This window comes from Eutrigla gurnardus, assembly GCF_963514095.1.
Source record: "Eutrigla gurnardus genome assembly, chromosome: 7".
In the NCBI taxonomy this organism is placed as follows: Eukaryota; Metazoa; Chordata; class Actinopteri; order Perciformes; family Triglidae; genus Eutrigla; species Eutrigla gurnardus.
Window position 1 is genome coordinate 19085843 of NC_139921.1, and position 26956 is coordinate 19112798.

At 40.2% G+C, this 26956-nt stretch overlaps 3 protein-coding genes across 3 annotated transcripts; 2 read left to right on the forward strand and 1 right to left on the reverse strand.

Moving 5' to 3' along the window:
* The first annotated feature begins 919 nt into the window (after nucleotides 1–919).
* Nucleotides 920–9061, forward strand: LOC311016367 (14-3-3 protein beta/alpha-B-like). The gene is made up of 6 exons (XM_084014011.1): nucleotides 920–1050; nucleotides 1607–2012; nucleotides 5883–6006; nucleotides 6819–6982; nucleotides 7068–7163; nucleotides 7980–9061. The coding sequence occupies exons 2-6, from the start codon at nucleotides 1719–1721 to the stop codon at nucleotides 8052–8054; spliced, it is 753 nt and encodes a 250-aa protein (XP_083870137.1). The 5' UTR covers nucleotides 920–1050; nucleotides 1607–1718; the 3' UTR covers nucleotides 8055–9061.
* A 1420-nt stretch (nucleotides 9062–10481) lies between these two features.
* On the forward strand, nucleotides 10482–22869 carry adam17a (ADAM metallopeptidase domain 17a). Its single transcript, XM_084014007.1, has 19 exons — nucleotides 10482–10682; nucleotides 11021–11153; nucleotides 12273–12406; nucleotides 12749–12837; nucleotides 13515–13704; nucleotides 14998–15128; nucleotides 15217–15303; nucleotides 16181–16306; nucleotides 16714–16858; nucleotides 16982–17073; nucleotides 17469–17621; nucleotides 18098–18297; nucleotides 18425–18528; nucleotides 18667–18801; nucleotides 19517–19647; nucleotides 19757–19835; nucleotides 20016–20104; nucleotides 20266–20325; nucleotides 22200–22869. The coding sequence occupies exons 1-19, from the start codon at nucleotides 10574–10576 to the stop codon at nucleotides 22605–22607; spliced, it is 2595 nt and encodes an 864-aa protein (XP_083870133.1). The 5' UTR covers nucleotides 10482–10573; the 3' UTR covers nucleotides 22608–22869.
* Nucleotides 22870–23693: 824 nt separating this feature from the next.
* iah1 (isoamyl acetate hydrolyzing esterase 1 (putative)) lies at nucleotides 23694–25633 on the reverse strand. The gene is made up of 6 exons (XM_084014012.1): nucleotides 25503–25633; nucleotides 25308–25360; nucleotides 25045–25196; nucleotides 24541–24702; nucleotides 24306–24427; nucleotides 23694–24128 (listed from the first exon to the last, which is right to left on the reverse strand). The coding sequence occupies exons 1-6, from the start codon at nucleotides 25563–25565 to the stop codon at nucleotides 23952–23954; spliced, it is 729 nt and encodes a 242-aa protein (XP_083870138.1). The 5' UTR covers nucleotides 25566–25633; the 3' UTR covers nucleotides 23694–23951.
* Between the last annotated feature and the right edge of the window lie 1323 nt (nucleotides 25634–26956).

Sequence of the window (26956 nt, forward strand, 5' to 3'; positions counted from 1 at the left end):
CTAAATTCAATTTTACTTGTTCGTTATGAAGCCTCCAGGCTCCTCAGGGTTCCCAGGATCAGAACCAAGCAGGGCGAGGCAGCATTTACATATGCTCCCTACCTGTGGAACAAACTCCCTGAACACCTGAGCTGTGCAGCTCATCAAAATCAGGGCTGAAAACACTACAGCTTTCCCATAAATTTAAAAGATATCCAATTGTATATCGTCAGCTATTTAATCTGCTAGTTTTATTGTTTCTAAATCCCACTTTTACTGTTTTTATTACATGTTATTTTCTTTGCTATTTATGTATTTCTCAGCCTCTGTAAAGCAATGTTATTGCCTTGTGTATGAATGGTGCTAAATAAACTCGCCTTGTCTTGTCTCAGCCCTAAGATTTATTACCAATGACAGTTATACTACTCATCATTGCATCTAGGAAGAACAGGGTGTTTTTTTTAAGGGGGCATTGAAAAGTTGCATATGGCTATAGATCATGTTGAATCATTTTTGGACAACAATGGAGGTTTATGGCACAGCCAAATACAATCTGACTATGCAGACAATAGGCCTACTTGTTGAATACATTCATTATTGGTGTTGGTTCTTGTGTTTTCAGTGGATGTACAATGTTAAAGCTATAACATATGACCAGATAATACACATTTAAGAAAGATTAATGTCTGTTGAGTGCCACACCCGCCTACAGTGCCTACAGCGTGTGAAAACGGGGAGTGATTGGATGAACATCACCATGGCAATGCAATGACGTCTTCATCCCTTGCTCTAATTGGAGGAAACCCCGTGGCCCCAGCCGCTGCAGTGTTCCGGTCTGTCAAACTTCCTATTTAGGACCGCCTCTTTCCCCCGCGCTAAACAATCACTGGTTGACGTCGTCGAACATTCCTGTCCATCAAGTGAGATTACGATATATGATTGGACAGTGGACATAAAGACGGACTGCCCCGTTTGAGCACGTTAAGCAGTATTTCCCCTGCTATTACAATTCTTTGCCTTTCCGACCAACCTCTCAAATCAGATCAATTTGTGGAACACATTTGAACCTCGGTAGGTCTTAAACGATTAATACTTTTATTTTCCCGTTCCTTTACGAATATGTTCGCAGGGCGGTCGCCTGGCTGTCAAATTGTGGTTCGTTTCGTTTTTTTGAGTAGCGCTAATGTGAGATGTTTTATTGAAAGGAGTGGCCGATGTAGCTAACGCCAACTAGCTTCTGCTAACCCGCTAGCTAGCTGCACCAGACAGCTTTGTGGCGCGTTGCCGTGCGGAACGGGCTTGCCAGCAGATCTATTCTTCCGACGCTTGTAGCCAACCGCAGTTTAGAAACCGTTTATAGCGACCGTTTATTCGTCGTTTTACACTGCAACACTGCAGTTTATCTGAAGGTATTTACGTTAATGAAGGTCTGATTTTTAATTGCAGATAAACGTTTCTGGTAAAGTTAACCGTTTTTTCGCTTGAAGCAATTTAATGACTGCTGTTGCCTAAAATGTGCCATTTAACAGTTCAAAACGTACCAGGCGGATACATGTTAATTCATGTCATGGCAAAACGTTATAGTTTTATCGACACCTACTAATTTGTATCTACTTCTTTTCCGCAGCTTGTCACGTTACTCTGGGGAAAACGTCATTGTTCCCTCGCCACACTCGTTCATCAACTCAACAACCTTTGTCACATAACCTCGGACTTATCAGTCCTCAATAATATAAACTATGGAAAGAACGGATCTTATTCAGAAGGCCAAGCTGGCGGAGCAGGCTGAGCGTTACGAGGACATGGCGGAGAACATGAAGGAGGTTACAGAGATGGGAGAAGAGCTGTCAAACGAGGAGAGGAACCTGCTATCCGTCGCCTACAAAAACGTGGTTGGGGCGAGGCGCTCCTCATGGAGGGTGCTGTCCAGTATGGGACAGAAGGCGGATGGCAGTGAGAAGAAGCAGCAGTTGGTCAAGGAGTATCGGGAGAAGGTGGAGAAGGAGCTGCAAGACATCTGCAACAACGTTCTGGTAAATCCCCCTTTTTTTTACCCAGAAGTCTAACACATTGATCCATGTTACCTGAAACTGGAGACCCCCTTCCCAGAAAAAATATTGTTAACGCAGAGCTATATTATATATATCAATGCATCACTATCATTTAATCAGGTTTAAACAGTGATGGCTATAACTGTAATGTGGCTTAATTAAAAGTAATAATTATTCCGAACCACTGCGGGGTTACAGTTAACATGTCCGCATTAAGTCTTTCACAGATGTCTGACATCATGACTCATCTGTAACATCTGTGAGACATGATTTATTTTAATTAAATACTGTGTGTCAAATGGCATCTGCCCTGTTTGCTGTGAGCTCCTCTTTTGTATAAATGTGGCCGTAGAGATCAAGGAAGTATTATATACTCCTCCCACAGTTTCTGCCTTTAGGGAATCTGGATTTAGAACAGTGGGCTTGAAACATTTTGAGGGCGTGAACTGACAAAAGGTCATAGCGACAACACCAGCAAGGTGTGTCTGAATGGGTGGAGAGTATTCAGGACACACACAGGAGAGGTACGTGGTACAATCTGTGCTCTGTTGAGCTGTGCTATGTTCAGTATCCATGCTGTCCCATCTGGTAGATAGAAGCTTAATGTGGGAAGCCAAGTGCAATAATTTACACGCCTAAACGACTCGTACACTTCCTAAAGCCCAGTTTGTACAGATCATCATAAATGCCACCCTCCTGCAATCCACTTACCAAAACCATCTACTGCATAAAACATGGACGTATTCTCTGTTACGTCACTCGTGGTTTCTGAAGAGGCAAAGTGGCGTCAGCATCCTGGGAGCGACGACACAGGCTTATCCAAAAATGGGCAAAGAGGCAGAGTGGGATAGGCTGAAAGAAGTCTGGTTTTTCAAACACACCCAAATAGCTTGAAGCTACCAAGCTAGCTCAGGCGAAGAAGCTAGGCTATATGCTACTCTGTTGCTTGCCAGCTAATGTTTAACCTGTGGTCTTGTTGCTCCTGGTTGTCAGTTGTTCCTAGTGCTAGCATACGAATAATATAATATTAACGTTAGAATTAATCTCACAGAAACAAACTGGACCGTATGACTTTTCAATTTGTCTCATGAAATTGCACATTGTAATAGTACAACTCCAGCGAAATACAATCCCATCAGCTCCTTCTATTTGTGCATTAACTTTATTGACCATAAAGCACACACCATCTCATTTTTAGACATTACACTGCACTTTTTAAGGCGTTCCTGGAATACTGGGTGTGGTGGGGGTAATACTTTCACCTCATTTAATCGAATGCAACAGCACAGAATGGAGCTTTGCATTATTTCAAGCCTGCTTTTGATGCTGGATTAGAGGAGATCTGGGTGGAAGCTTGAGATAATTTCCCTGAGCTGCTGTCTTTAAAAATGCTCTGCAAAGTTGCAGGAGCCATTTATTTTCATCCAGCTTTCCATATGTGTTCCTGAGAATATGCACTCGCACAACTTTCACTCAGCTTTCAGTATCTTTGCTAGTGAGTGTTCAATAAGGGTTTGTCAGCAGAGGAGGGTGTGTCAGTCCTCATGCCTTAACTTGTCTGCAGGCGCCTGACTGGTTGTGATGCACCCGCAATAGACAACTAAGCTGTGGGTGTTCCCTCTGTCTAGATTTCCTGCACAGCAGACTGTGAAAGCAGGCTGACTTGCATCTCAGCTAAAAGCAGGTCTGGTGGCAGCAGGGTCTTAGGGATGTTGGGCTTCGGTTACTACACAGGATGTGAATGTAGGGCTTGTAAAGCCAGCTAAGCAAATTCAGGCTATTCGCTATTCATCAAAACATGATACTGTAGACCTTGACATCTGAAGCTTCAGAGCAGATCAAATATGACAAAAATGTTCCAATTGAATTTTCAGAATAGGCTTGTCTGATATTCATCAAACAATTGAAAGTTATCATAAAAATGGCCTTTTATTAGTAGGCCATAGGCCCCCTTTGTGTTACCTCATTCGGCAATAGATAGTGATTTAACAGACATTTTTTTAAATGGAGTCTTTGAGATTTATCTTACTGTTTAGGCTTTCTTGTCAGTACTGGAGAATGAAATCAGACCTTTGTGTGAAAGCACTGAGAGTGGGGCTACCCCTCATCTAGTCTATTGTGCAGAGCATGTAGTGAAAGACGGATGCTTAACACTTGAGACATGCGCATGTTTCGGCTGAGCCAATCTTTGTGTCAGTAAATGACTGGGGAGTGGCTGCAGGGGTGGGTTTGGCTCAGACAAGGGCAGCTTCTTTCTCCCCAGGGTTTGGAAGGGAAAGCTCTTTACTTTTACTTAACAAAAATCCAAGTTAAAGGCTAAAGAGGATGTTTATATCTATTCTAAATCCCATATTGCCTCTCGGTCAGAACTGTTGTTTGGTTGATGAACAAGCATTTTTCTTCTGTGTTATTGGTTAATCTATTCTCTCAATCGTTTAACTTGAGCATAAGCCATGGTTTTACTGACACAGATTAGCCCTGGTAATCTTCCCATGTCTATTCAAAGACAGAGCCTGAAGTGTTCTCACAGGATATGATTTGTTTTGTATTTTAGCTAGATTACATCTTATTTTACTACTATTACGATGTTTAAATCTTGTTGCTGTTTTAAGCAACTATCAGTGTTGCCCACACGCGCTTTCTTAAATCAATTATTAAATAATACTGCAGATGAGGTGCCCCACTGTGTATTATATACAGCTCCATTGCTTCACTGTCATAAGTGGAAAAATATATAGTGAGTGCTTAATTGCTACACTTTTTCAAATAACTGAAAAATATACAGTGCTCCATTGCCAACACTGTGTCAAATAATTGAAAATATATATACAGTGAGTGCGCCATTGCTACACTTCAAGTGACTGCTCCACAGCATACTTGTAGCAAAGTTTGATTTTATTTGTGAATTCAGCCAGCCGTCTTCTCTGCGGGGAAGACGATCCTTCCTGCGCATGAGCATTGAGTGTGCACGGAAAGGAGGGGCTATTCACAGACTGGTCCGAGAGAGAGCAAGACAGCACGAAAGCAGGGGGGAGGGGCTGATGCGTTGCACGCAGCCCTACAATTAAATACGCTTTTACCCATTCTAAATGGTTAGAAAAAATTAAATCAATATGTGGCGGTCAAAGTTGATATTCTGGCAGGCGGGCGTGCATGCATGTGTATAATAGTGCTATGTGGAGATGAATAAACGATATTCATATTTCAAAATCACGTTGAAACGGAATCAATTCGTGATGCTCGGTGTTGATTCTGTGGCGCTGTGCCACACATTGGTCTATGTATGGGAAACACTGACTATGCCTTTTCAGCTGCAGTTCAGTAGGGAAGGGAATAACTATGCCTAGTCATAAATTCGGCAATAAGACGCTATACAGTGCTGACAGGAAGACAGTGCTTTCAGACAGGCCTGGCCTGATTCAAAACAAATTGGAGAGACTTCAGCTGAAATGGACACAGAGCAAAATATTTAATCTATATGACAGTGGGTGAGCACATGCACTAAACTCCTGATGAAGCAGAACTGTATTCTTCCATATTTGAGCTTAGCAGCTATGGAGGGCATAGTGAGTAGTGCTCTCTGGTGGATGGAGGCTAATGGGACACTTGCAAAATCAGTGAGCCCCATCTATTAAAAGTAGACTAAAAGTGTAACGTGGTTGTGTTTGTTGTCTCATTAATTTGTGCCCAATTTGCCACCTTTGGAAACTATTACATATAGTGTCTTCTGTTTCATTGAATGCTTTTATCAGTATTCTTCACATTTGGCTTATCCTCTGTACAATCTGACTGGTCAATTGTTTGATATTTGCTCAGTGCATCTAATTAAAATTAAATTTTCTGTCCTCACAGAAACTGCTGGATAATTTTTTAATTAAAAACTCCACAAACCCTGAGAGCAAAGTCTTCTATCTAAAGATGAAGGGGGACTACTATAGATACCTTGCTGAAGTTGCCTCTGGAGAAGAGAAATCAAGTAAGTTCACTCAAGTGTGTATGTATGTATGTGTTTGTGTATATGTGTATGTATATATATCGTTTGTTTTTTTTTTCACACAAAAAAAGGAACATCTACAAACGCAACCCACATTCAAAGAGACCTACTGCAAATAAGAATGTGTCAGATTTTATCTTGAAGCTAAGAGCTAGAAATGACGTCAACTAGGGCAATGCATCACAGCCCTGTAACCACAGGGCCCCATCTCACAGGATGGTGTAACAGGAGTGTGTAGCACCAAATTGGCCTGCAGTGTACACATGAAAAATTGTGGGCTGAGTCGTGCTGTGTCGTTACCATTCGTATCTATACAACCTATGTGTTGGTTGAATTGTTTTACTGCAGCACAAAATTGTTTGTTACTTAATTGAGTACCAGGTCAATGTATTTAACTTTAAAATGTAGCCTCAAAAATGTAGTGTGACTATACCAATTATTTCGCAATTCAATAGATTGCGTTGTCATTTTTTTCCCCAATATTGTACAGCCCTAGTATAGTTCATGTTTTTTTATTCGTTTAGTGATGGTGGTCTATGACTATCGGGCTTTGACTACACAGACAAAACTGCAGAATTTGGATTTTGTCTTTTCATAGGTTTTGTTGACAATAAGAAAATAAAGAATTGCGAGTTCACACTGGAAGTGGTTGCGCCACATTATGTAAAGTGCTGCACGAGCAGTAGTTTTCTATAATCTGTGTGTGTCTGTCTCTCTGTTGGGACACAACTAACAAACAAACAACACATTTTGCTGCTTTAAGACTATTCTGTTTGATTCCTTCCTGTCTCCAGAGACCATTGAAAACTCCCAGCAATCGTACCAGGAAGCATTTGACATCAGCAAGACTGAGATGGAACCCACACATCCCATCCGCTTGGGCTTGGCACTTAACTTCTCAGTCTTCTACTACGAGATCCTCAACTCTCCACCAAAAGCCTGCGATTTGGCTAAAAATGTGTGCAGATTTTCTTACAAAAATCTTTCCTATGTCCATAGTTGTACTGTTTTGCAAGTATTAACATTTTCCTTTCTGCTTACAGGCATTCGATGATGCTATTTCAGAGCTCGACAAGCTAAATGAGGAGTCCTACAAAGACAGCACTCTTATCATGCAGCTCCTCAGAGACAACCTGACAGTGAGTGTTCTGTTCTCACATTGCACAAAAAATGCTTCACTGTGTAAACAAATAGGTTCATGTTTCCTCTGTCTGTCTTGTGGTCTCACTATGCTTCAAACAAACTATTTTCTTGAAATGGCCTCACTTGAAGGCAAGGACAAAAGCCTGCTGTCATAGTAAGGAACCGCACAAATGGGTATAACAGTGCACACTTCCGGACAGTCTCTAATTGGAGGTGTTTATTTGAGTTAATATGGTAATGAAATACCTGGAATAATACCTGGAATTCCAAAAGGTTTTGGAAAACATTGCTCACACTACCAGGATTTGGCACAAAGAATATATTGGTGAAGTGAACTTGCAGATGCACCATTGCCACTGCGTAGACACAGACCGTTTCAATGAGGAGGCTTTGTGCTAAACAACTTGTGTTGGAAGTTAGCAAAGGATACGATTGAATGATTACCCAGTCCTACTGTGTACAAGTATACTTTGGTCTTCTTACGGTTCATTTTTACACATAATACCATATAAACGTTGCATGTCTTGTTCTTTGGAAAAAATTGTTCAACCCTTGTTTAATTTTCTACATTCTGATGTGTGTCTAATGTATAATGACTGCCAGTTACAGAGATGCCCCTACAAAGTACAGCTTTAAGTTTTTGAAAACATGTAAAGTGGAGCTCAGATTGTCTTTGTACATTTGCACAAATTGCTGGTCATGATTTACAGACATTATGGGATTGTGCGTGTACATTATAAAGTACATTTTAACAGTATAACTCATCAGTATTCCACTGTATTTTTTTAACACATCTGTTTTCCTCTCTCCAGTTATGGACATCAGACACCGCTGGTGAAGAGGGTGAGGGTGGAGAAGGACCGGAGGCCAGCGAGAATGACAACTAAAAAAAGCATTAGCCTTCGATGTTGGGGTCATCTCCAAAAACACAAAAGGAAGAGAAAAAAAACAATCTTTTTACACATTCTTCATTCCTTATTGCTCCACTCAAACATTCTACCAATGAAACCCATTGCTGAAAAGTCATGTAAGGAAATAATTTAAAAAAGAAAATCATTCTTTTCACAATGTAGATTTGAACAACTGGTGAAAACGGAAACCCTTCATTTGTTTGATTTAGGTTTGTCCTGGCCTTCCCATTGTGCAGGTACAGCTGTAGAAAAGTAATTAATAGCTTGACATTGTATCCGACTCCTGGCTCAATTTAAAGGCAAGAGAACGTAAATCCCATCATTGGACAACTGGGATCTTAAATCCCATCAATTAAGACAGTTTGGATTTTTTTTTCCTATAAGAAATGTCAGATAAAAAAACTAGTTTCCCCCCATACATTTTTTTTTAAGTGCGTCTGTCTCTATAGTTATGTGGTACGGTTACAGCAGCTGAAGTCCAACTTCAAACAGGTGAAATGTTTCATACTGCAGGGAAAGCTAGTGCACTTTACATGCTGGCAACAAATTCTGTAATACAGCCAAGTAGTGCCAATTGGTTAATCCCTCACTTTCTGCCCTGGTTATGATGCCACTCTTTCACTTAAGCATGTCTGTTTTTGGGGGTGGGGAATGGTGGGACTCATCTGACCAAATGCAGGGACCTTTTTAATGGGAAGAAGACAATTCTGTCATGCATGTCTCTTGAGATATTACACTGGAATGGTAACAAATGCTGTAACACACACAAGTCCAAGTGTCAAGTTTAGTAATTTTCAATGCAGGTTTGTACACATCCTACAAGTGGGTGATTCGTTGGTCTGTCCAGTGATTGTCATTAGAGATTTGGACCACTATTGTTTTGCTATTCATTCAATTGTAGTCCCCCAAAGCCTTGTGGAACTGTTTGAATCCCTATGTATCAGCTATGTTAACATGAATAAAACATTTTATAAACCAAGGCATTTTTGGTCTTACTGTTTATTTTATTTGCTTGATGTATTGTGGATGTTTGCGAATTCCTATGATCTATTCTTGCTCTATTCTTGCATGACTTGCTGGTTAAATGGCTCGGACAACCTTGGACAGAAGTTACATTTAATATTTTTTGGAAATTAATTGTTAGTGTTTAAAAAAATTAACATTTTTGGATGTCTTTCTGCTTATATTTGTATTTTAATTTTAGCGTTCTATTTCAAGTGGAAATGTAACATTTACTAAATTAAAATTGCAAGTTGAAAAGTTATACAATGGTTATTTAAATGGAAAAACAATTAAGGGAAAAGTTGTTGAATTAATTGTTTTGTTTTAACTGAATATGCAAATAGCACTTAAAGTCGACTAAACATTTTACACACAATTTATGACTATAACATGTAAACATGTAAACTGCCAGTAGTGGCCATTTCCCACACTTCAGATGAAAGAACTGAAGAACCATTGGCCATTTTAGTTTATTCATGCAAGTGTTCAAAAGTACAATGGTACTATTTTGATGTATTTACTTACTACTGTACTTGAACATTTGTTTTTGTTCATGCAACATTACACTATTACCCTACTACATTCCAGAGGAAGATATTTAAAATGTCGTACTTAATCTAAGAACTATAGACACTGGTCACAACAGATTTTATATTTAAAAAGCATCAGATTGTAAAATATCCATTATTACAGATTAAACAACCCACCTCCACCAATTACAACATCAAATATCAAGTACAAAATCATGTTACACCTTGACAAGTTGATTTGGTTTGATTGATTTAGCACAATTAAAATGTGAAACAGAAGAGACAAAACAGTGCAAGGATAGGCATGGAACCAATACCTCAGCTATCATAAAATAAATAGAAATAGAACCTGATAATGGTCATTCTCCTACATAATGACGACTTTTACTTATACTTGTAGTACACATCTACTCGTATTGGGGTCATTTTAAAGAGTAGAATTGCTACTTTTACTAAAGTAAATTATTTAAATATTACTAAGGCATTTTATAATAATACAGTTAAACAAGTTATACTGACATCAACTATTATATGGGGCCTTTCCGCATAAATGTTGCAGGCATGGCAGAGTGACGGAGTATATACATTTTGATGTCTTCCCAACTTTTTTTTTTTTTTTGTAATAGAAAGTAATTTATTACACAAACCAAAGCTAGTTTACACATTGTTTCCAGTTCTGTGCGTGTGTATAGTCTAGTATGAACAAACCACATTTCCTGTTCCTTTGTTCACATCCCAAATAAAGGATTTTAAAAATACAATAAAAGTAGAAATAAATGATTTGTACATAATAAGGAGACTTAGTTTTTTCCTCGTCTTATGTCCTCCCAACTCCCAAGTGTGCTAAAAGCGGATGTTTTCCACTCGGTGCACTTCCGGGTAGCTCAGCTAGCTAGCTGTCCAGACAAACCGTCAAAATTGTGACAATGACAGCACTAGCATAGCCAACTAAGCTGCCTGAAAATGAGGCTGAGTATACTGTTATTTACATTCCTGGCTCCTTGTTGGGTCAACGGGGCAATTAAGTCAAGAACTATTACGGAAGAGAATAACGAAGAAAACCCGGAGTTCGGTAAGTAACTTCGCAAGCTAACGTTAGCTTTAATGTCAATGCTAACGTTACATGTTTAACGAACAATGCGCGTCAACGATGATTATTGTAAATTAATCCTATTCGTGTAATGTTTATTTATTGTGATTATCAACACTGGCGTGTTTGTTGTTAACGTAACGTGTCCTAAAATATTGAGGCACTGAGTCCTTGCTAGCTGCTACTTCGTCGGGCTACAAAGGGGATGGTCGTCGGTTCCAGGTTGTTGCATTTGCGTTACTGTGGAGATTTAAGCTAAATGAACAAACGCAGTTTCTGCTTGGTCGTGTATGACCATTATCTTCTCTCGTGTCTTCCAGATGCTCTGAACTCCATCCTGTCAGATTTTGAGGTGCTGCCATTGTCAGGCCTCCAGCTGCACTCCGTTAGGAAGCGTGACGTCCACACCCAGTCGCACCTGGAGCGCTTGGTGAGCTTCAACGCTTTGCACAGGTACAGCAGCACTCTCATATCTGCCATACACCTAAGATACAGTTGTCTTGATATGTGGCGTAATGATGCAGGATGTGTTCATATCTCTAAGACTGTTTTTAAAATACAACTCACATGCCCATGAGGAAGTTATGCCCATTTTAAGATTCAGTCTGTTAGTCGGTCGCCTGTTCCAAAATCATGCATGTTTTGGTTGAAGCACAAGCTCTCTCTCAGAATTCTTTCAAAATATTACTATGGTGTAAGGTTATAAGACAGGTAAATTAAAGACATCGGGGAGAGTGAAAGGAGGACTTAAAAACTCAATGGAAACTGAAATAACTTAATTTGAACTATGTTTCATTGTGAGTACTTGCTAAAAAGAAAACTTACAGGTAAAACTCTGTTATATACTGCTGTTGGCCACACAGCAGAGGTGATGTTCAACTGAATATTGAAATGACATTAACGACAGCGACAGGATCATCAGAGACACATCAAAATACCAAGCATATTTGAGGGGATTGCTCCCCAGCGCATAAACTTCTATCATTGACCCTATGATCAAAGTCATAGGTCAAAAGCCACAGTCCTTGTACGATGCAAAAATGTGCATCTAAGTTTTGATGACATCCAAAGCTAACGTAATGCATCAGCAGTTAGTCTGGTGAAGTGGGTATTTTGTAAAATGGCAGTCTTATTAGTATAAATCTCCTCTCTGTGTTCCTCCGTGTCCACTGCAGCTTACCAAGAAACACGAAATGAGAAAAGATGGGGTTTTTTTATACTGCGACAACTTTAACCTTGGAAGATACCATCTTGATAAATTGCTTAAGAGTCATATCGGCCTCTGCTGATCTTTGGGATGCATTTTTGCACAGAAATAGGATTTTGCTTACATTACAGTCAAGCTATGAAGGAATCGCTTCACAGCCGATATGGAGATGACACACAAACACATTTACTGTGACCAATGATGCCAATAAACTATTGTATTGTGATAGACTTGGGGAAATAATCATTGATCAGACTGCAACATATCATCAAATGAAGAGACTTTAGTATTTTCTCATATGTTTGTCTTTTTTTGTGGCACTAAATAGGCCCAACACTAAATCCCATGTGACCTCTGTCTTTCAGACATTTCAAGCTTTACTTGACCACCAACACGGATCTTTTCACTGACAATTTTAAAGCTGTGTTTGTTGATAAACATGGGAGGGAGGAAAACTATGATGTTCATCTTCAGAACTATTTCACTGGCCATGTTGTTGGTAAGTATTATTCTAGGATTAGGTGTTCACCAATATTTTTTAATGATACCCCGAAAATCCCATATATGGCATTTTGCAAGAGTCTTAACAAGTAAAGCATAACAGACTTTTTTTTTTTTCAGACCTTAGTCTGAGAAATCTGATAAAATAATTGCCACTATTTGTATAACAGGAGCAATAACTATAATTTTGGGCTGACACTGATACTGCTTTGTTAACATGATACTGGCTGACACGATAGTGTTAATTTATCAGTCCCCCTTTTACTTAATCGATGACTGGATTTTGTCTGCATTTGTCAGTCTTTTGATACAAGTAACTTTATTTGTGTTTCGTTCGTAGGAGAGGAGAATTCTCGTGTGCAGGCACACATAGAAGGAGATGAGTTTTCTGCCCACATTCTAACTGATGAAGCAGAGTACAACGTAGAGGTAAGAAGGAGCTGGAAGATCACTTTGATTAGATTAGAAGGGTATTGACAGTCAACCATTTGTTGCTGCACCTTCAGCTGTTTTATCCAAGGAATTTGACAGTGAACTTGACACATTGAAGGCTATGATGACCTTATCAGCTTTATTTGAGCCGCAAAGAAATCAAGCAAAAAGGCAATCATACGCTGAATGCTCCTGAAACAGTAATTGAATATAGTGCTACATTGATGTACTAAATCTGGAACGCTTTGGTGTGTGGGTGCATTTTGATTTATATTCCTTCTCAGCATTTAAAAAAAAAAGACTACTCTTTCTACTCTGTATTCTTCCCTTTTTTTGAGTGCCATTCTGTGTAATTGTCTGTTATCCTCCTTAATCTTGGATGCACCAGTGTCTAGCAATGTTAATGAAGGTTACTGTAGTGCTTCAAAGTAGTACCTGTAGTACCTGATGTAAAAGATGCTGGAATAGGAGAGGCATGCAGTTTTGTGTCTTGTCGCCCCCTTAATGTCATGAGGATTTCGCATCAAGAAAATGTTTCTAATTTACCACATCTATAGTGCCGTTATGTAAGAGAAAAGCATACAATGAACTATTATTTTCAGCGACACATTGATGTTTTAGATGCAGATGGGTTGAATCTTGCTTATGGCTCCTGTCTTTCTCTGGCCTTCCAGCCCCTGTGGAGGTTTACAGACTCTCCAGCTGATGGCAGGTTGCTAGTTTATCGCTCAGAGGACATCAGGAACCTGAGCCGCATTGCCTCTCCAAAGGTGTGTGGCTACATCCATGCAGAGGCTAAGGACCTGCTGCCACAGACTGCCAGGAGGGATTGGGACGGGCAGGAGGTGGTGGACCAGGAAAACGGTGAGCTGTTGGAGATCACATATCTAGACGAGGCTCTTTTTTTTTTAATACATTAGGAGAATAACACACATTTAAGGTGGAAAGAAGGAAAAAGGTAGCTGTAGCAGTGAGACAAAGGAGGTGGATGTTATATTTTTAACACTCACTTTAATAAAACCCTTTTTATCTGTTAAACCTATCCTACTTTATGCACATACAGTACACGCTGCTGACTAGGGGGTATTACGTAACATCCCGATCCTTTTGATTCTTTTTTCTGCTTTGGAGATGTAAAGCCTTTTGCAGCGATAATGTACTAGAAATATCTAAAACTCCTCTCACTGGCTGCTGGCTGAAAGCACTCATTGGGGATACAAGTTGAGGTGAAGGTTCTTATGGAGGAGGCATTAAAATTCATGGAGGCTCTGCTGCCCAATGAGATGACTCTGAGTCGTCACTGGTCTCCCACTGCTTCTTGTGGAAGCCAGAGCCGTGCACGCCCACACTTCTGAACAGTGTACAGCCAAGTGTATGATGTAATTCTCAAATGGGATGTCTTCCTGCTGTCCTATTCTGTTATTCTTCAACGACGCATTGTTTTAAGAGTTTAGGTCTCCTCTATGCTTTTTCTGTGACAGTCAGATAAAACATATCTTTACTTTTATCTAGGATTTGCTGCTTAATTTATTTAGAAACTACAAAATGAACCATAAATTAACATGTTTACCTATGAAATAACCTATTGGTTGCGGCCCCAAGCATCACCTTTACAAAGCTAAACAGATTTTATTACAGATGCTAAATCATGCAGAAGCATCAATTATTCTATTTGGAAAAGATTTTTTGGCATCAGATTCAACAGAGAATTGTTTGTATAGAAAATGTAAATGTAAAAACCATTAAGTTTTGAACCAAATATTGTGCTGTGTACGTGTGTAATTGTTTTTCGTTTACTGTTGTTGTATATACAGTAGATCCTGTTCATACTTCATATTATGTACTCTACTATAAAGACTGCTTTTTAATTCTGCCTTGAGGAACAGAAGCAGTGCTAAATCAGTTCACAGGCAAACAAAAATACTTGCTGCTAAATGTGAAAATGAGGGCAATTAACAATGGGATACTGGAGCATGGCCTCATTTTATAACTTCATGATGTATCTATATTTATACAAGTTTGCCTGTGACGCTTTGAATATGATAATGCATAAAAAAATATTCATGAAAACACTGTTTGTCTGCCTGTGCCTATTATTCTTTCTCTTTCCCCGGTTCCCCTCTCTCTCTCTCTGCTCCCACTGCTTCTTCCTCGTAGGTTACCACCACAGAGAGAAGAGACAGGCTCACGATCACAAGAAGAATACCTGCCCCCTGTTGCTGGTTGCGGATTACCGCTTCTTTAAACACATGGGCCGCGGACAAGAGAGCGTCACTCTCAACTACCTGGTCCGTCTTTATATTGTGCTGTTGTGTATATATTTCTGCACGGTTTCATAGTTCTTGCTATATGATTCTTTTCCTTCTCTCACTCCAGATTGAGCTGATCGATCGAGTTGATGACATTTATAGGAACACAACGTGGGACGATGAATTCAAAGGCTATGGAGTCCAGATCCATCAGGTGTGTTTGGCTGGCTCCGCTTCATTGTAATATGGTTCAAGGTCTAACTTCTGGGACAAATCGTGGCTTTTTAGCATCAGATATCACTGCTCCCAGCATCACCACGGCTTTGTTTTACATCGAGTCACTCCCGGAAATGGAGCCGAGACTAACACTGCCCCTCAGTGTGTTGAGAAGAGCATTTTTAGGAAGAACTGAAAGCTTTTGTGTCCCCCCCCCATGGGGTAATTTAATTTGTTCCACAGGCTTTTGGGAATGAATGGAGACACTGTTTGTCATACTGTGAGTCCTGGGTTTTCTCACTGAGAAGATATGCACTCATTTAGTTGAGTTATTTTCCAATTTTCCTCACAATACTTTTCAAGAAGGACTTGTAATGTGTCGCTTTTAACGCCAATGCCTTTTTTGAAAAAAAATTATGGCTCGAAGAGTCCCATTGTCTCCTCTAGAACTGTCTTTGACCAAAGAAATCATCAACTAAGTCAACTTAGCACCACTTTAAATCTTGGGTTTACCAGAGATTAGTTCATGCTTTTGTTGCATGAAAAAAACAAAAAATTCCTAAGTGAGTAAAGACATTCTAGTCGACTATAAGGGGGCAGCCTCAGTCCCCTCTACTTATACATTAAAGCTATGTCAAAGCTATTACAGGCTTGAGGCCACTCCTGACAAACTATGTTGCAGTTCAATGTTACATAATTCATAGTTCATTAGAGAGTTGTGGGGCAAAATTAATATAACGTGCCTTATAAATCTTAAAATCTGGAATATGAAATGGTTCACACAATGTTAATTATTATTTATTATTATTAATTTGCCGGTTACTAGGATTTGTTTAAATTCTTTGAATGAAATAGTGTTTGGTTCCCATTCTCAGATCATCATCAACAAGGAGCCTACGAAGCCTCCACGTGGCCATGCTGGCTCCGGCTGGGTCCATTATAACATGGAGAACAGCCCTACAAGAGGAAAGGAGGTCTGGGACGTGAAGAGACTTCTGGAGGTAGGAAAGAGAGACTGAGGTTTACATGTAGGGAGTCATGTAGGGATCATATCCAGTAAGTAACTAGAAGTGTCAGTGTAAGAATATCAAAGATAGAACAAGAAACCAAGTTGATAAGTTCATGTGAAATGTCCCACTTTGGAGAAATCTTCCTCCAAAGATTTAACGAAAAGTACCATAACATTGCAGTTTATCCTATTGGTGGTTAGAAGTCTGATTCACAGTGATGGTATTGGAAGTAGTTGCATTTACGAATGTTTATGTCCTCTCCTGAATGAGTTCAGAATGTCTGTAAAACTGTTTTAATAGGAAGCATTCTGCAGTGTTTCTTTGTGTGAAACGGGGTGTACATCTTACTCTGATATGGACAAATGTTGGTAGATGACGGCTCTCATTTTGGCCCTTAGCAATTCAGCTCAGACCTAGCTGACAACGCCTCCACTGTGTGTCTGGCCCACCTGTTCACCTACCAGGATTTCGATGAGGGCACACTGGGGCTGGCCTATGTGGCCCCCTCCAAACCTCAGGCCCTAGGCGGACTCTGCCCAAAGCGTAAGGACACGTTCCACATGTGTATATATACATACTGTGAACTATTTAGTGCAGTCCGGGGCTTTTTTGAAGAAGAAAAAAAAAAACATGCTCACATTTTACGTTGCTTTTGTCCCTTTTTAGCTTACTATCCATCTCACTCTGTAAAGAAGCCCAGTTACCTCAACACAGGCCTGACCAGCACCAAGAACTATGGCAAAACTATCCTAACAAAGGTCTGTTTTTACTTCCCTTTTTCAATCATTATCCTTTTACTCAACTAATTGATAGTTGCACTCAGTCTTAGCCAGGATGTTATGCAACACTGGTCTAAGTAGAGCAGACACACCTTTTTTGTGTGGGTGTTATGAGTAATAATGTTAACACTGTTGCATTTTGACACCTCAGTTATCAGTACGTTGCTTGCTCCTCAGCACAGTTTACAGTTCGTTATTAAAGGTAACGTGAGCTGGGAGGATGGATTTGCATCTGTAGTCTCTATGTGTATAATGTTATGAAAAGAAGACATTTGTTGCTTGATAGAATTTAGTTTTGGTGCGATTTGTTCTCGATTGACACGGTAATAAACTGTTTGTTTATAACAAATAACCCTGAAGTGTTATCACATCAGGAGGCCGACCTGGTGACCACTCACGAGCTGGGCCATAACTTCGGGGCAGAGCACGATCCTGACAACATCGCTCACTGTGCTCCCACTGACGACCACGGGGGGAAGTTTGTCATGTACCCTATTGCTGTGAGCGGAGACCATGTCAACAACAAGGTACTGTCTTAAGTAGGGATGAATTAGAAAGTTGTTCTGCAGCGTCAACATGCCATCATGTCATCTGACTGCTTGGTATGTAACAAACGATGCCGACTCTGGACTCATGTCTGAAAAGTGTGATATGAAGTGTGAATTTAATCTACAGAGTGTTGGGATACATGTGAGTCACAGTTGTTCCTGTGAAATATAATTATGGACAGTAAATGCAGTGCGCCTCCTACACCATTGACCTAACAGCTAATATGTATGAGGTTTAAGGCTGCTGGTTATCGTTTGTGACTTGGTCTGCACTTGAAGAACAAAGAATTGTAATAATTTCGCTGACTTTGTTTACATTTTATCAACACAAGTATTTATTTAAGTGAATAGTCATTTTATTTTGCATCATTAACATTTACACTTGTTATTACTTGTTATTACACTTGCATCCACACCTCGTTAATATCAAACTGTCATCTACTTCCCCCCTAAAGCGCTTCTCCAACTGCAGCAAGATCTCTGTAGGAAAGACGTTGCGTTTCAAGGCTCCTGTGTGCTTCAAGGAGAGGAACAGTAAGGTATGTGGGAACTCCAGGGTGGAGGAAGGGGAGGAGTGCGACCCTGGGCTACTCCACCTCAACAACGACCCCTGCTGCTCGGCTGACTGCAAGTTCAAACATGGTGCACAGTGCAGGTATGAGACAAACGCTTGTTAAGTCCACAAACATGCTCAAAAGCCTTGGATTGATTGAATAGAAGATGGCAGAAAATCTTTGTGGTGTCTGTTTGAGTCACACATACATTCATGTCTCTCTCCACAGCGACAGAAACAGCCCTTGCTGTAGGAATTGCATGTTTGAGCTTGCAGGAACAAGGTGCCAGGAACCTATTAGCGCGACCTGTAAAGGCATATCCTCCTGCACAGGTGAGTGCCCCCTTCTGGTTTAATAAAATAACTGCAGTAATCCCTGGTAGGCTGCTGTGACGTTGGGTAGCTTTTTTTAAATGTAGAAACTAAAAATACTTTGAAATACAAGGTATCTTTACATTTCTGTCACGTTAGGCAACAGCAGTCAATGTCCACCTCCTGCAAGCGCTGACGACGACACTGTGTGCGTCGACAACGGCCGCTGTCTCAACGGAGAGTGCAACCCTTTCTGTGAGGCCATGCAGAACCTTCAGTCCTGTGCCTGCAATGGTAACGAACCGTTCATTTGTAATAAGAACTTTATGTACAATTATGTTGTATTGTAACCCTATTTAACGGTCACTATTGGAGGAGGGGAAAGTGTAAAACAAAAAGTGTCATGCTATACTGCATTTTTTATGACCTACTTAAAGGTTGTGGATGTGAAAATCCTTCAAGCCCAGGGCTTATGAAACCCTTTGAAACCAGTTTAACAAGTGACATATTTAATTATATAATTAATTTTAGGACATACTGTGCTATGACATTTGTCATTGCATTTGGCTAGCAAAGTCTTTAACATACTATACTACCACATATTTTATGTTTTTTTAAGACCTATACTGGCCTTTTATTGCATTATGACCTACAATAATGTGACATTTATTATGACATAATGTACAATGACAAATATAACTTTTTTTATGATGCTAAAAAGGTCCTCTAGTGGATTTGAAAATCCTTATGAAACACTTTAGTACTAGTAATACAATCTCAAATATATTTTCCCTGAAGTAAAAGCAATTACTCAAAAAGTACATTAGATGCGAATGTTCAGATGGCAGCGGCTTAATAAAAATATTTTAAGAGATTGTTCACACTTCCTAGTTGATCTGTTTTATCTCTGCTCTGAAAAATAGTAATTTGTGTCACTCTTAATAGGTTGAGTTATATATAAAACATATAAACAACATATAAAACGGTTAATCCCCTCTTCCGTTTGCAGAGACTGAAGACTCCTGTAAAGTGTGCTGCAGAAGAAAGGATGGCTCGTGCGCTACCTTCATCCAGCCCAATGGCAGTTTCCTTTTCCTTCGCAAAGGAAAACCCTGCACTGTGGGCTTCTGTGACGAGAGCGTGAGACACCAAATCACTCTGATCCTTCCATGTTTCCATCATGTTTATTATTTTGTTTTTACTTCCTAACACAGTCCAGTTGAACAGCAACTCTCTCTTGTTAAAACAGGGGAAATGCATGAAGCAGGTGCAGGACGTGATCGAGAGGTTGTGGGATTTTATCGACAAGCTAGACATTAACACGTTTGGTAAGTTGCCACTTTGAAATCCAATCAACCGTATGAGAATGTGTGAGAAGCTTCCCAAAGCAGACATGGGAGTATTTGGATAGTCAGTCTTTTGTTTCCTGTTGTTGACTGTAGCCGCCGAGTCAAGGTCTTGTCACTCCTTACCTTCCGACCATGTTTCTGTTTTGTTGTGTCTCTCAGGGAAGTTCCTGGCTGATAACATAGTGGGCTCTGTCGTGGTGTTTTCACTCGTCTTCTGGATTCCTCTCAGTATCCTCGTTCACTGTGTGGTAAGAATCCCGGTGTTCCCGGTGTCTTTAGTGTGCCATTAACAGCTTATTTTTGGATTATGTAGCTTTTTTGGTTGATCGTAGATCTCTTTACAGTAATGATCCTAATTATTTCAGTTTGTCGAGTACTGACAGTCTTGTCCTTTTGTGTCTTTCCACAGGACAAACGACTTGACCAGCAGTACGAGGATAACACAAAGTCCTTCTTCTACGCTCCAACTGTGAGTTTCTCATCTCTCACATGCCCAATATGATCCTGTGTATTAGCCTTGCAGCCACACTAACCAAACTAATACAGTCCCAAATTGCTTCTTTTTCTTTTTAACACACTGACATCTTAAATAATGGATTGATTTGCCTTTTTTGAATCTGTCTGGGTAATCTGGCATAATTCAAATAGGTGCTACAACATGTATGTTTAGCAAAAATCTTGAGGGGAAGAAAATGACTAAGAAGTTTTTTTTTTTTTTTTTTTTTTTTTTTCATTTAAAAAGGCCTAAAAAACATTTATTTTATAACTCAGCGTTTTACTCTGTGGGGATGTGAAGTACATAAACACATGTGCTGAAGTTGAATTGTGATGTTTGGAAGCCTGATAACAGTTGTGGGGTTGTTGGCTTGTGCTGCAGGCAATCATCTTGTGATCAAACCTCATGCACACAGTCCTGATTATGTAGATTAGCTGAGCATTTGAAGACTTGATTCTAGTGAAGGAAGTCTCTTTCAAAATGTAACCTTGATTGTTTGTTATTAAGTCATGAATATTTAATGTTATTGAGGAAAAAAAGATCAGCTTTGAAACCTAGTTATTAGGGACTTGCTGTTTGTGGCATCACAACAGTATAATGTCCTACTTTTTTTTGTAATATTTTTGTAACTCTCGAGACAGTCCTAAGAAATCCAGTTGTAAATTGGCTTAGTCTTGAAAATACAGGGTTGGGAACAGAACACAATTGCGATTCAGAATCCGTCAGTGAGGGCCTCACTGTCACTGCCAGGTTCCAGCTGGGAATGACCTGTCCATCACTCTTTGCCTTGGCCCTTTCCATTCTCATTGGAACTGCAGCAGATGGTGGAAGTTTGTAGTAGAGCTCCCGCCATAGGTGAGTGCGCGTGCCATGGCTTGGTGTTGCGTTGTCATTGAGTCCATGATGATGATGCATGGTCAGTGGCCCACGTTTGGGATACTCCTGCAGTAGCTTACTTCTTGATGTAATCACTGATCTGGTAATACATCTCCAGCCATCATAGTCTCCTGCTCCTTTTTTTAAAGTTGAGAAATTAGGGGAAAAGAGGCTCAAACTACATTCAAGTCATGTGACCGGATAGCTCTCTGCTCCGTGCTGCTCTGCAGAGACGTCGTCCACGCAGAGTCAAATCTGATCAGAAATTACCTCAAGAAAGCAAGATTGCATTTTGGGAGTATTCGAACAGAGAGAGGACTGAACGGGTTGCACCTTTTGTTGTCTTTTGTGAAATCGGATTTGTCTCAGCGTTTTAAGTTTGCATCGGCTGCTGTTCAAAGCCACAACAAGAAGCGGGTAATGTCCTCTAGGTGATTGTTTGTATCATTTTCTTTTTTCTTGTAATGGCTGTCTGCACTGATTTTTAGATTTGAGGGTACATTCCTCTATAGACCTTTGTCATGGCAGACATTTTGACTTGTAATCACAGGAAAAGCACAGGAGCAGCTAATAATTAATGATGGCTTAATTCCATTTACTTGTGACAGTAAGTCCTGCATGTGAGCCAGCATGTCAGGGCCCATGTGCTCTTAAATGGTTAAATGGATTGTTGACATTATTAATATTAGTTACGCCTCTGTTTGACAACACAAAATGTCCACTATGAGAAATGTTTGTTTTACTCATTCCCACTTTTAAAGGAGGGCATTGGATGATAATGGGATAAGGATAGCAAATAACCTTTACTAAATTCATCTAGAAGTATAACGGAAACGGCTTTAGGGTTTTGATTATTAACTATTTCATGATGATAAACGTTTGAATGGAGAAAACAGGGAATGGATCCCTCCTCGGTCAGAGACTGTCAGATTTGATGTGCTCCGGTCTCACATGTTGTTCTTGCCCTTCAGAGTCAAGAAATGCTGGGCAACCTCGAGTCAGCATCTGTGCGCATCGTCAAGCCTCCTCAACCTCCCTCCTCCTCCGCCGGCCGGATCGTGCCCTCCTCCCTGCCCCAACAGCAGAGTCAGGTCGGGGCCTCTCCCGCAGCCAGCACCAGTACCCAAGCCCCCGACCCGAGCTGCGGCCCCACCCTGGACAACGCAGGGGGGCCGCGGATGGCCACCATCCAGGAGGACACCAGCAGCGACTCTCACCTGGGAGAGGAGGGCCTGTCGGACGATTTCACAACCGCAGGAGCCTCCTCGTCGGCTACGAAATCCTCCTACGAGGATCTGACCGATCAGAGCCCGCCAGCCAAGGACAGACGGCGCCTCAAGAGGCAGGAATGCATTGACTCAAAAGAGACAGAGTGCTGAGAGTAAATCACCAGTACTTTGTTTCCTTTGTTGTTGTACCAACTAAGCACCAACACTCGTACATAACCTAAATTTGTTTTAGGTGATCACATTCATGTTTTGCAGGTCAGATTTGGTTTTAAACTGAACAAAGGACTACATTTCCGGCAACACAAGATGTGGATATTATTCAGTTAGCTTTATTGATGGATTGGTGGATTGAACCACCACAGAGATAATACATGAGAGTAGTCAATAATCTCTGTAACAATTAAAAAAACAAGTGAATTCATATAATAATATTTCTGTAGGAAAGGGGTCATTAGCCAGATGAAGCCTGGGAGAAGTATGTCTGTGGAAATATGCTTGTTCAGAAAATACTGTCACATGGCAATGCAGCCTTACCACTTTGTTCAACTAAAAGATTCACGGGTGAGTGATTTAACATTAATTATTACTGTGGTTATTTTATGTTAAAATGAAACATGTCAGTGTTTTAAGCAACAAACTGTCGTTATCTTGAATCCGTGTCATAACTGCACTTGAAGTATTTTCACATCACTGGAGAATTGAAATAAGTTTTATGCGTGTTCTTACTGTGCTATCGTTTTGCCGGCTTGTATAATGTTTTCACTCCTTTGCACCAAGCACGCAACATTTTAATACTGTTCAGGGACGAGTGGTTGTCTCTTCAGTATTCCGCTTGTTTGTCCAGCTGTTGAAGCCTTAAGAGATAAACAACATGGTGCCTTTTCTGATGTTGTGCCTAACTGTCCGACTTCCAAGTAGATGAACATGAATCTGGACGTGAATTTAATTTGAAAAGAAACTGCCCGAAGGTGCGCAAATGTTATTTTTCCACCTGGGTTTTTTTTTTGTACCGATGTGATTTATGCACCTCTGGCATTTCATGTTGTCTCACCACTGTTACCTGCTGTGCCACATGTTACAAATCATAAATGATGTACTTAATGTACATTGACTACTGGGTTGATGTGAACTGTTGCACAACTACCAGATGTCCTATATCATATACTCTGATGTTTATATTAATGTCTGTTTCTAAAAGTCACCTCTTTCATTTCTTTTAAATAATAACTGCACGTCTCAAAATAAAAATCTTTATTGTGCATTTTAAACATGAATACATGATCTCAAATTTGACATACTGGCAAAAACTAATCATAGCTCCTTTTATCGTTTCATAGCAGGAATACAGTCCAGCATCAGGCTCTGTTTACCTGGAAATGTCCAACAGGTGCAACAAAGGATTGCTGGTGAGTGTTTTGTTCTTCATAGAATATCCAGCCCTGTAGGATCTTGAAGATTTTTTTAATTTTTTTAACCAAAGCCAACATCCTCTGTTCACGCATCACAGAGTAGACTGCTCTCAGGGCTCTTTGCATCTACATCTCCCCAGTAAGGGAGGATAAAGGGCAGGTCGGCTACATGACTCTCCAGCAGCTCCCACAGGTGCTGAGCCAGAAACTGGTTTCCCTTCTGTGAGAGATGCAGCCCATCAGATAGATAGACTGTGTAGTCCTGTGTAGCAGAGGGGAAAATGACTAAATTATTGATTTTAGAGGAAGACGATATGACTTTCAGTTTATCTCATGTGAAACACCATATTGACTATATAAAAGCGTTGATGTCAAACTAAAAATCAGCCCATTAAATTGATCAGCAAAAACACAGCAGTGATGGTTAATAACTACCCACCTGATCATCTTTCTGCATGAGTGTCCAGAGGTCCAGGACGTCTGTACCACACTGACCAGCAGCCTGGACACACGCCTGTGCATACTGCCCTGCTACAGAGTTGTGGCGATTGAGTGGACATCCTAAAAAAAAAAAAAAAGACAAGGCACTTGTCATCTTTGTAGGCCTAGGGTAAAAATGGCCCGTGTCCCGATACAAACAGATAAAGAGGACAAGGCTTGTGAATGAGTGTTACCTTTAAGAATGCACTCCTTCTCCCAGGCTGGCTCATCGAGAGGCGGAGGGGTGATGAAGATAACTCTGTCTGCCGACACTCCAGCTGAAGCCAGAAGCCTGGTGACCTCCTTCAGGTTTTCTGAATACTCCTGCAGAGGAACGTGCTGTTGTGGGTTTTTATCTGCATGACAGGATGAGACACAAAAAAAAAGGCTAAAATCATGCAGAAACATTAGGAAAAGGATAATTATTAGTAATATGTCTATGTTCAAACATCATCACCCAATGGTAGTTGGGATAGACACAAATATATCACAGTATATTTGTCATAAAAAGGTTTGTATTACCTTTTTATGACAAATAATAAATAAATCTTTACGTCTGGAATCATATGCAGAGTTTGAGGTATCACTACTACATATCTTGAACCGTCATGACAGTGTGTGTGTGTGTGTGTGTGTGTGTGTGTGTGTGTGTGTGTGTGTGTGTGTGTGTGTGTGTGTGTGAGAGAGAGAGAAGGTACCTTCCAGTGCACAGTCGTTGGCTCCGAAGAAGACAGTGACCGCAGCTATGTTGTTGTCTGCGGAGTTCTCTCTGTTGATGAGGCGAGGGAGAATGATCTTAGCCCATCTGGAGTTGTAGCCCGACAGTCCTCTGTTTACAACATCACACTTTCTAAACGAGGAAAAACATGACAGGCTATTTAGTTTGGTTGCTTACATGGCTCCGTTAAGATCATAACAAATGAAGACAAGATATATATATATATATATGAAAACTGCATACCTTGCTAGTTTGTTGGCAATTTCTGTGCCCCAGCCATTGGCTTGAAATGAAAACTGAAAGAACCGACAGCAATGATTTATTCATTCCGGAGACTTGAGCTAGCAAGCTAGCAGCTCATGCGAACGACCGCGTTGGTGCGTTAGTTAGCATTAGCTGCTAGCTTGTCTTTAAAAATCGATTTTTGCATGAGCTAACCTGTGTGATGGAGTCTCCAAATAAGATCACTTTAGGCCAAATGACTGTTTTGATTTTAGACATGATAGCTGAAGTGGCTGCAGAACTTCGAACTTCCGGTTAAGGGGGCGGGGTGCCGAACTGCGCATGGGCAGTTGTTGCGACCAGAGCCGCTCTGCTACAACCGTTTATTTTGACCTGTCGCATGGAGATAGGGAAAGCCAATCCAATTCAAGATTACAATGAGGCCAGTGATGGTTGTTCAAGGTGAACAGTGAGGTCTGCATCTGCACACATCTGCATAGGCCTACCAATGTAACGTATTTATTACGTCAAAATTACACTACAAATGTACATTTTTGTTTTTAGTTTGTCTGTGCTCATAAGACAGAAGAAGCAAGAAATTATCGAATGCATGTAGGTCAGGATATTACCTTCCCCTGTATAATATTGATTGCACTTCATCATGAAGTTGGTTAAATTGTAAATAAGATTGACTTAGCAATGTAAGTATCTATATATCTTACCGGTTACGGTATTAAAATAAAGCTGCTGCAAAGACTGGATGAATATTGATGAATATAAATCTATATTGTGATCAATGAGATAGCTATTGGCATCCTGAATTGTTATGCAATAGCCTCTGGAAGTTTAACTTGCAGCAGCCTTTTATTTGTCACTGTCCATCAGCACCACCTAGTGGACAACAGTATTTCTTCACCTAGAATCCTGCCTAGCTACAATTAAGTACGTCAATATATTGTACTTCCTGAACAAAACCTGTGAAACAAATATTTCCATAAGAAATGATTCGAAGTCAATGACATGCACAGAAATATTGTATACCATACTCCTAATTCATCATACTGTGCCTGTTTTAGGTTTGAACTTTTAGCATAACTTTAACCATAAAGTCTCTACTATTCCTCTGAAGTTGTGATCATACTTTGCAATTTCATATTTATTTTCATTGAATTTAACTCTTGTTTTATTTGAAGAAAGCTTGCACCAAGACATCATTGCCAGAAGAGGGCAGCACTCACATGCCAACGTTAACTGCTCTGACTTTGTAATCTGCCACTTTGGTCACTCAGGGCAGGGAGTTCCTGTTTGTGCCAGAAAAGAGCTAACAAATTGTAGTTTATTAATTGGGACGGAGTAAATAAAAAGCTGGCTATGCATATCACTCCCCTCATATACGGTAGACAGCAGAAATTATAGGAAGTGTGAAATGATTTCCTCATATTTCTAAAACTTCTCTGACAGGAACATTATTTCAGCTCTGTAACCTCTCTACTCCTGCCTGATTGATCATTACAAAGCTTTCAGGATCCTCAGTGAAAATTAAAATGCCAAGCATCATATTGATCAAAGAAACGATGGGAAAGTTAAAAGGATAGAAAGAAAAATGCCCAGAGAAATTTCAATTGTCATGATTTACTGTATGTGTGGATTTAATCACATTATTTTAGGGG

What these genes read in the sequence shown, in the direction of transcription:
- LOC311016367 (XM_084014011.1), top strand. Translation starts at nt 1,719, where the DNA reads ATGGAAAGAACGGATCTTATTCAGAAGGCCAAGCTGGCGGAGCAGGCT. An exon ending in CCTGCGATTTGGCTAAAAAT is followed by an intron (nt 6,983 to 7,067) that starts GTGTGCAGATTT and finishes TTCTGCTTACAG; the next exon opens with GCATTCGATGATGCTATTTC. An exon ending in TCCTCAGAGACAACCTGACA is followed by an intron (nt 7,164 to 7,979) that starts GTGAGTGTTCTG and finishes TCCTCTCTCCAG; the next exon opens with TTATGGACATCAGACACCGC.
- adam17a (XM_084014007.1), top strand. Translation starts at nt 10,574, where the DNA reads ATGAGGCTGAGTATACTGTTATTTACATTCCTGGCTCCTTGTTGGGTC. An exon ending in AAGCAGAGTACAACGTAGAG is followed by an intron (nt 12,838 to 13,514) that starts GTAAGAAGGAGC and finishes CTGGCCTTCCAG; the next exon opens with CCCCTGTGGAGGTTTACAGA. An exon ending in GAGACCATGTCAACAACAAG is followed by an intron (nt 17,622 to 18,097) that starts GTACTGTCTTAA and finishes TCCCCCCTAAAG; the next exon opens with CGCTTCTCCAACTGCAGCAA.
- iah1 (XM_084014012.1), bottom strand. Translation starts at nt 25,565, where the DNA reads ATGTCTAAAATCAAAACAGTCATTTGGCCTAAAGTGATCTTATTTGGA. An exon ending in TTGGAGACTCCATCACACAG is followed by an intron (nt 25,361 to 25,502) that starts GTTAGCTCATGC and finishes CGGTTCTTTCAG; the next exon opens with TTTTCATTTCAAGCCAATGG. An exon ending in GAAGGAGTGCATTCTTAAAG is followed by an intron (nt 24,428 to 24,540) that starts GTAACACTCATT and finishes TTTTTTTTTTAG; the next exon opens with GATGTCCACTCAATCGCCAC.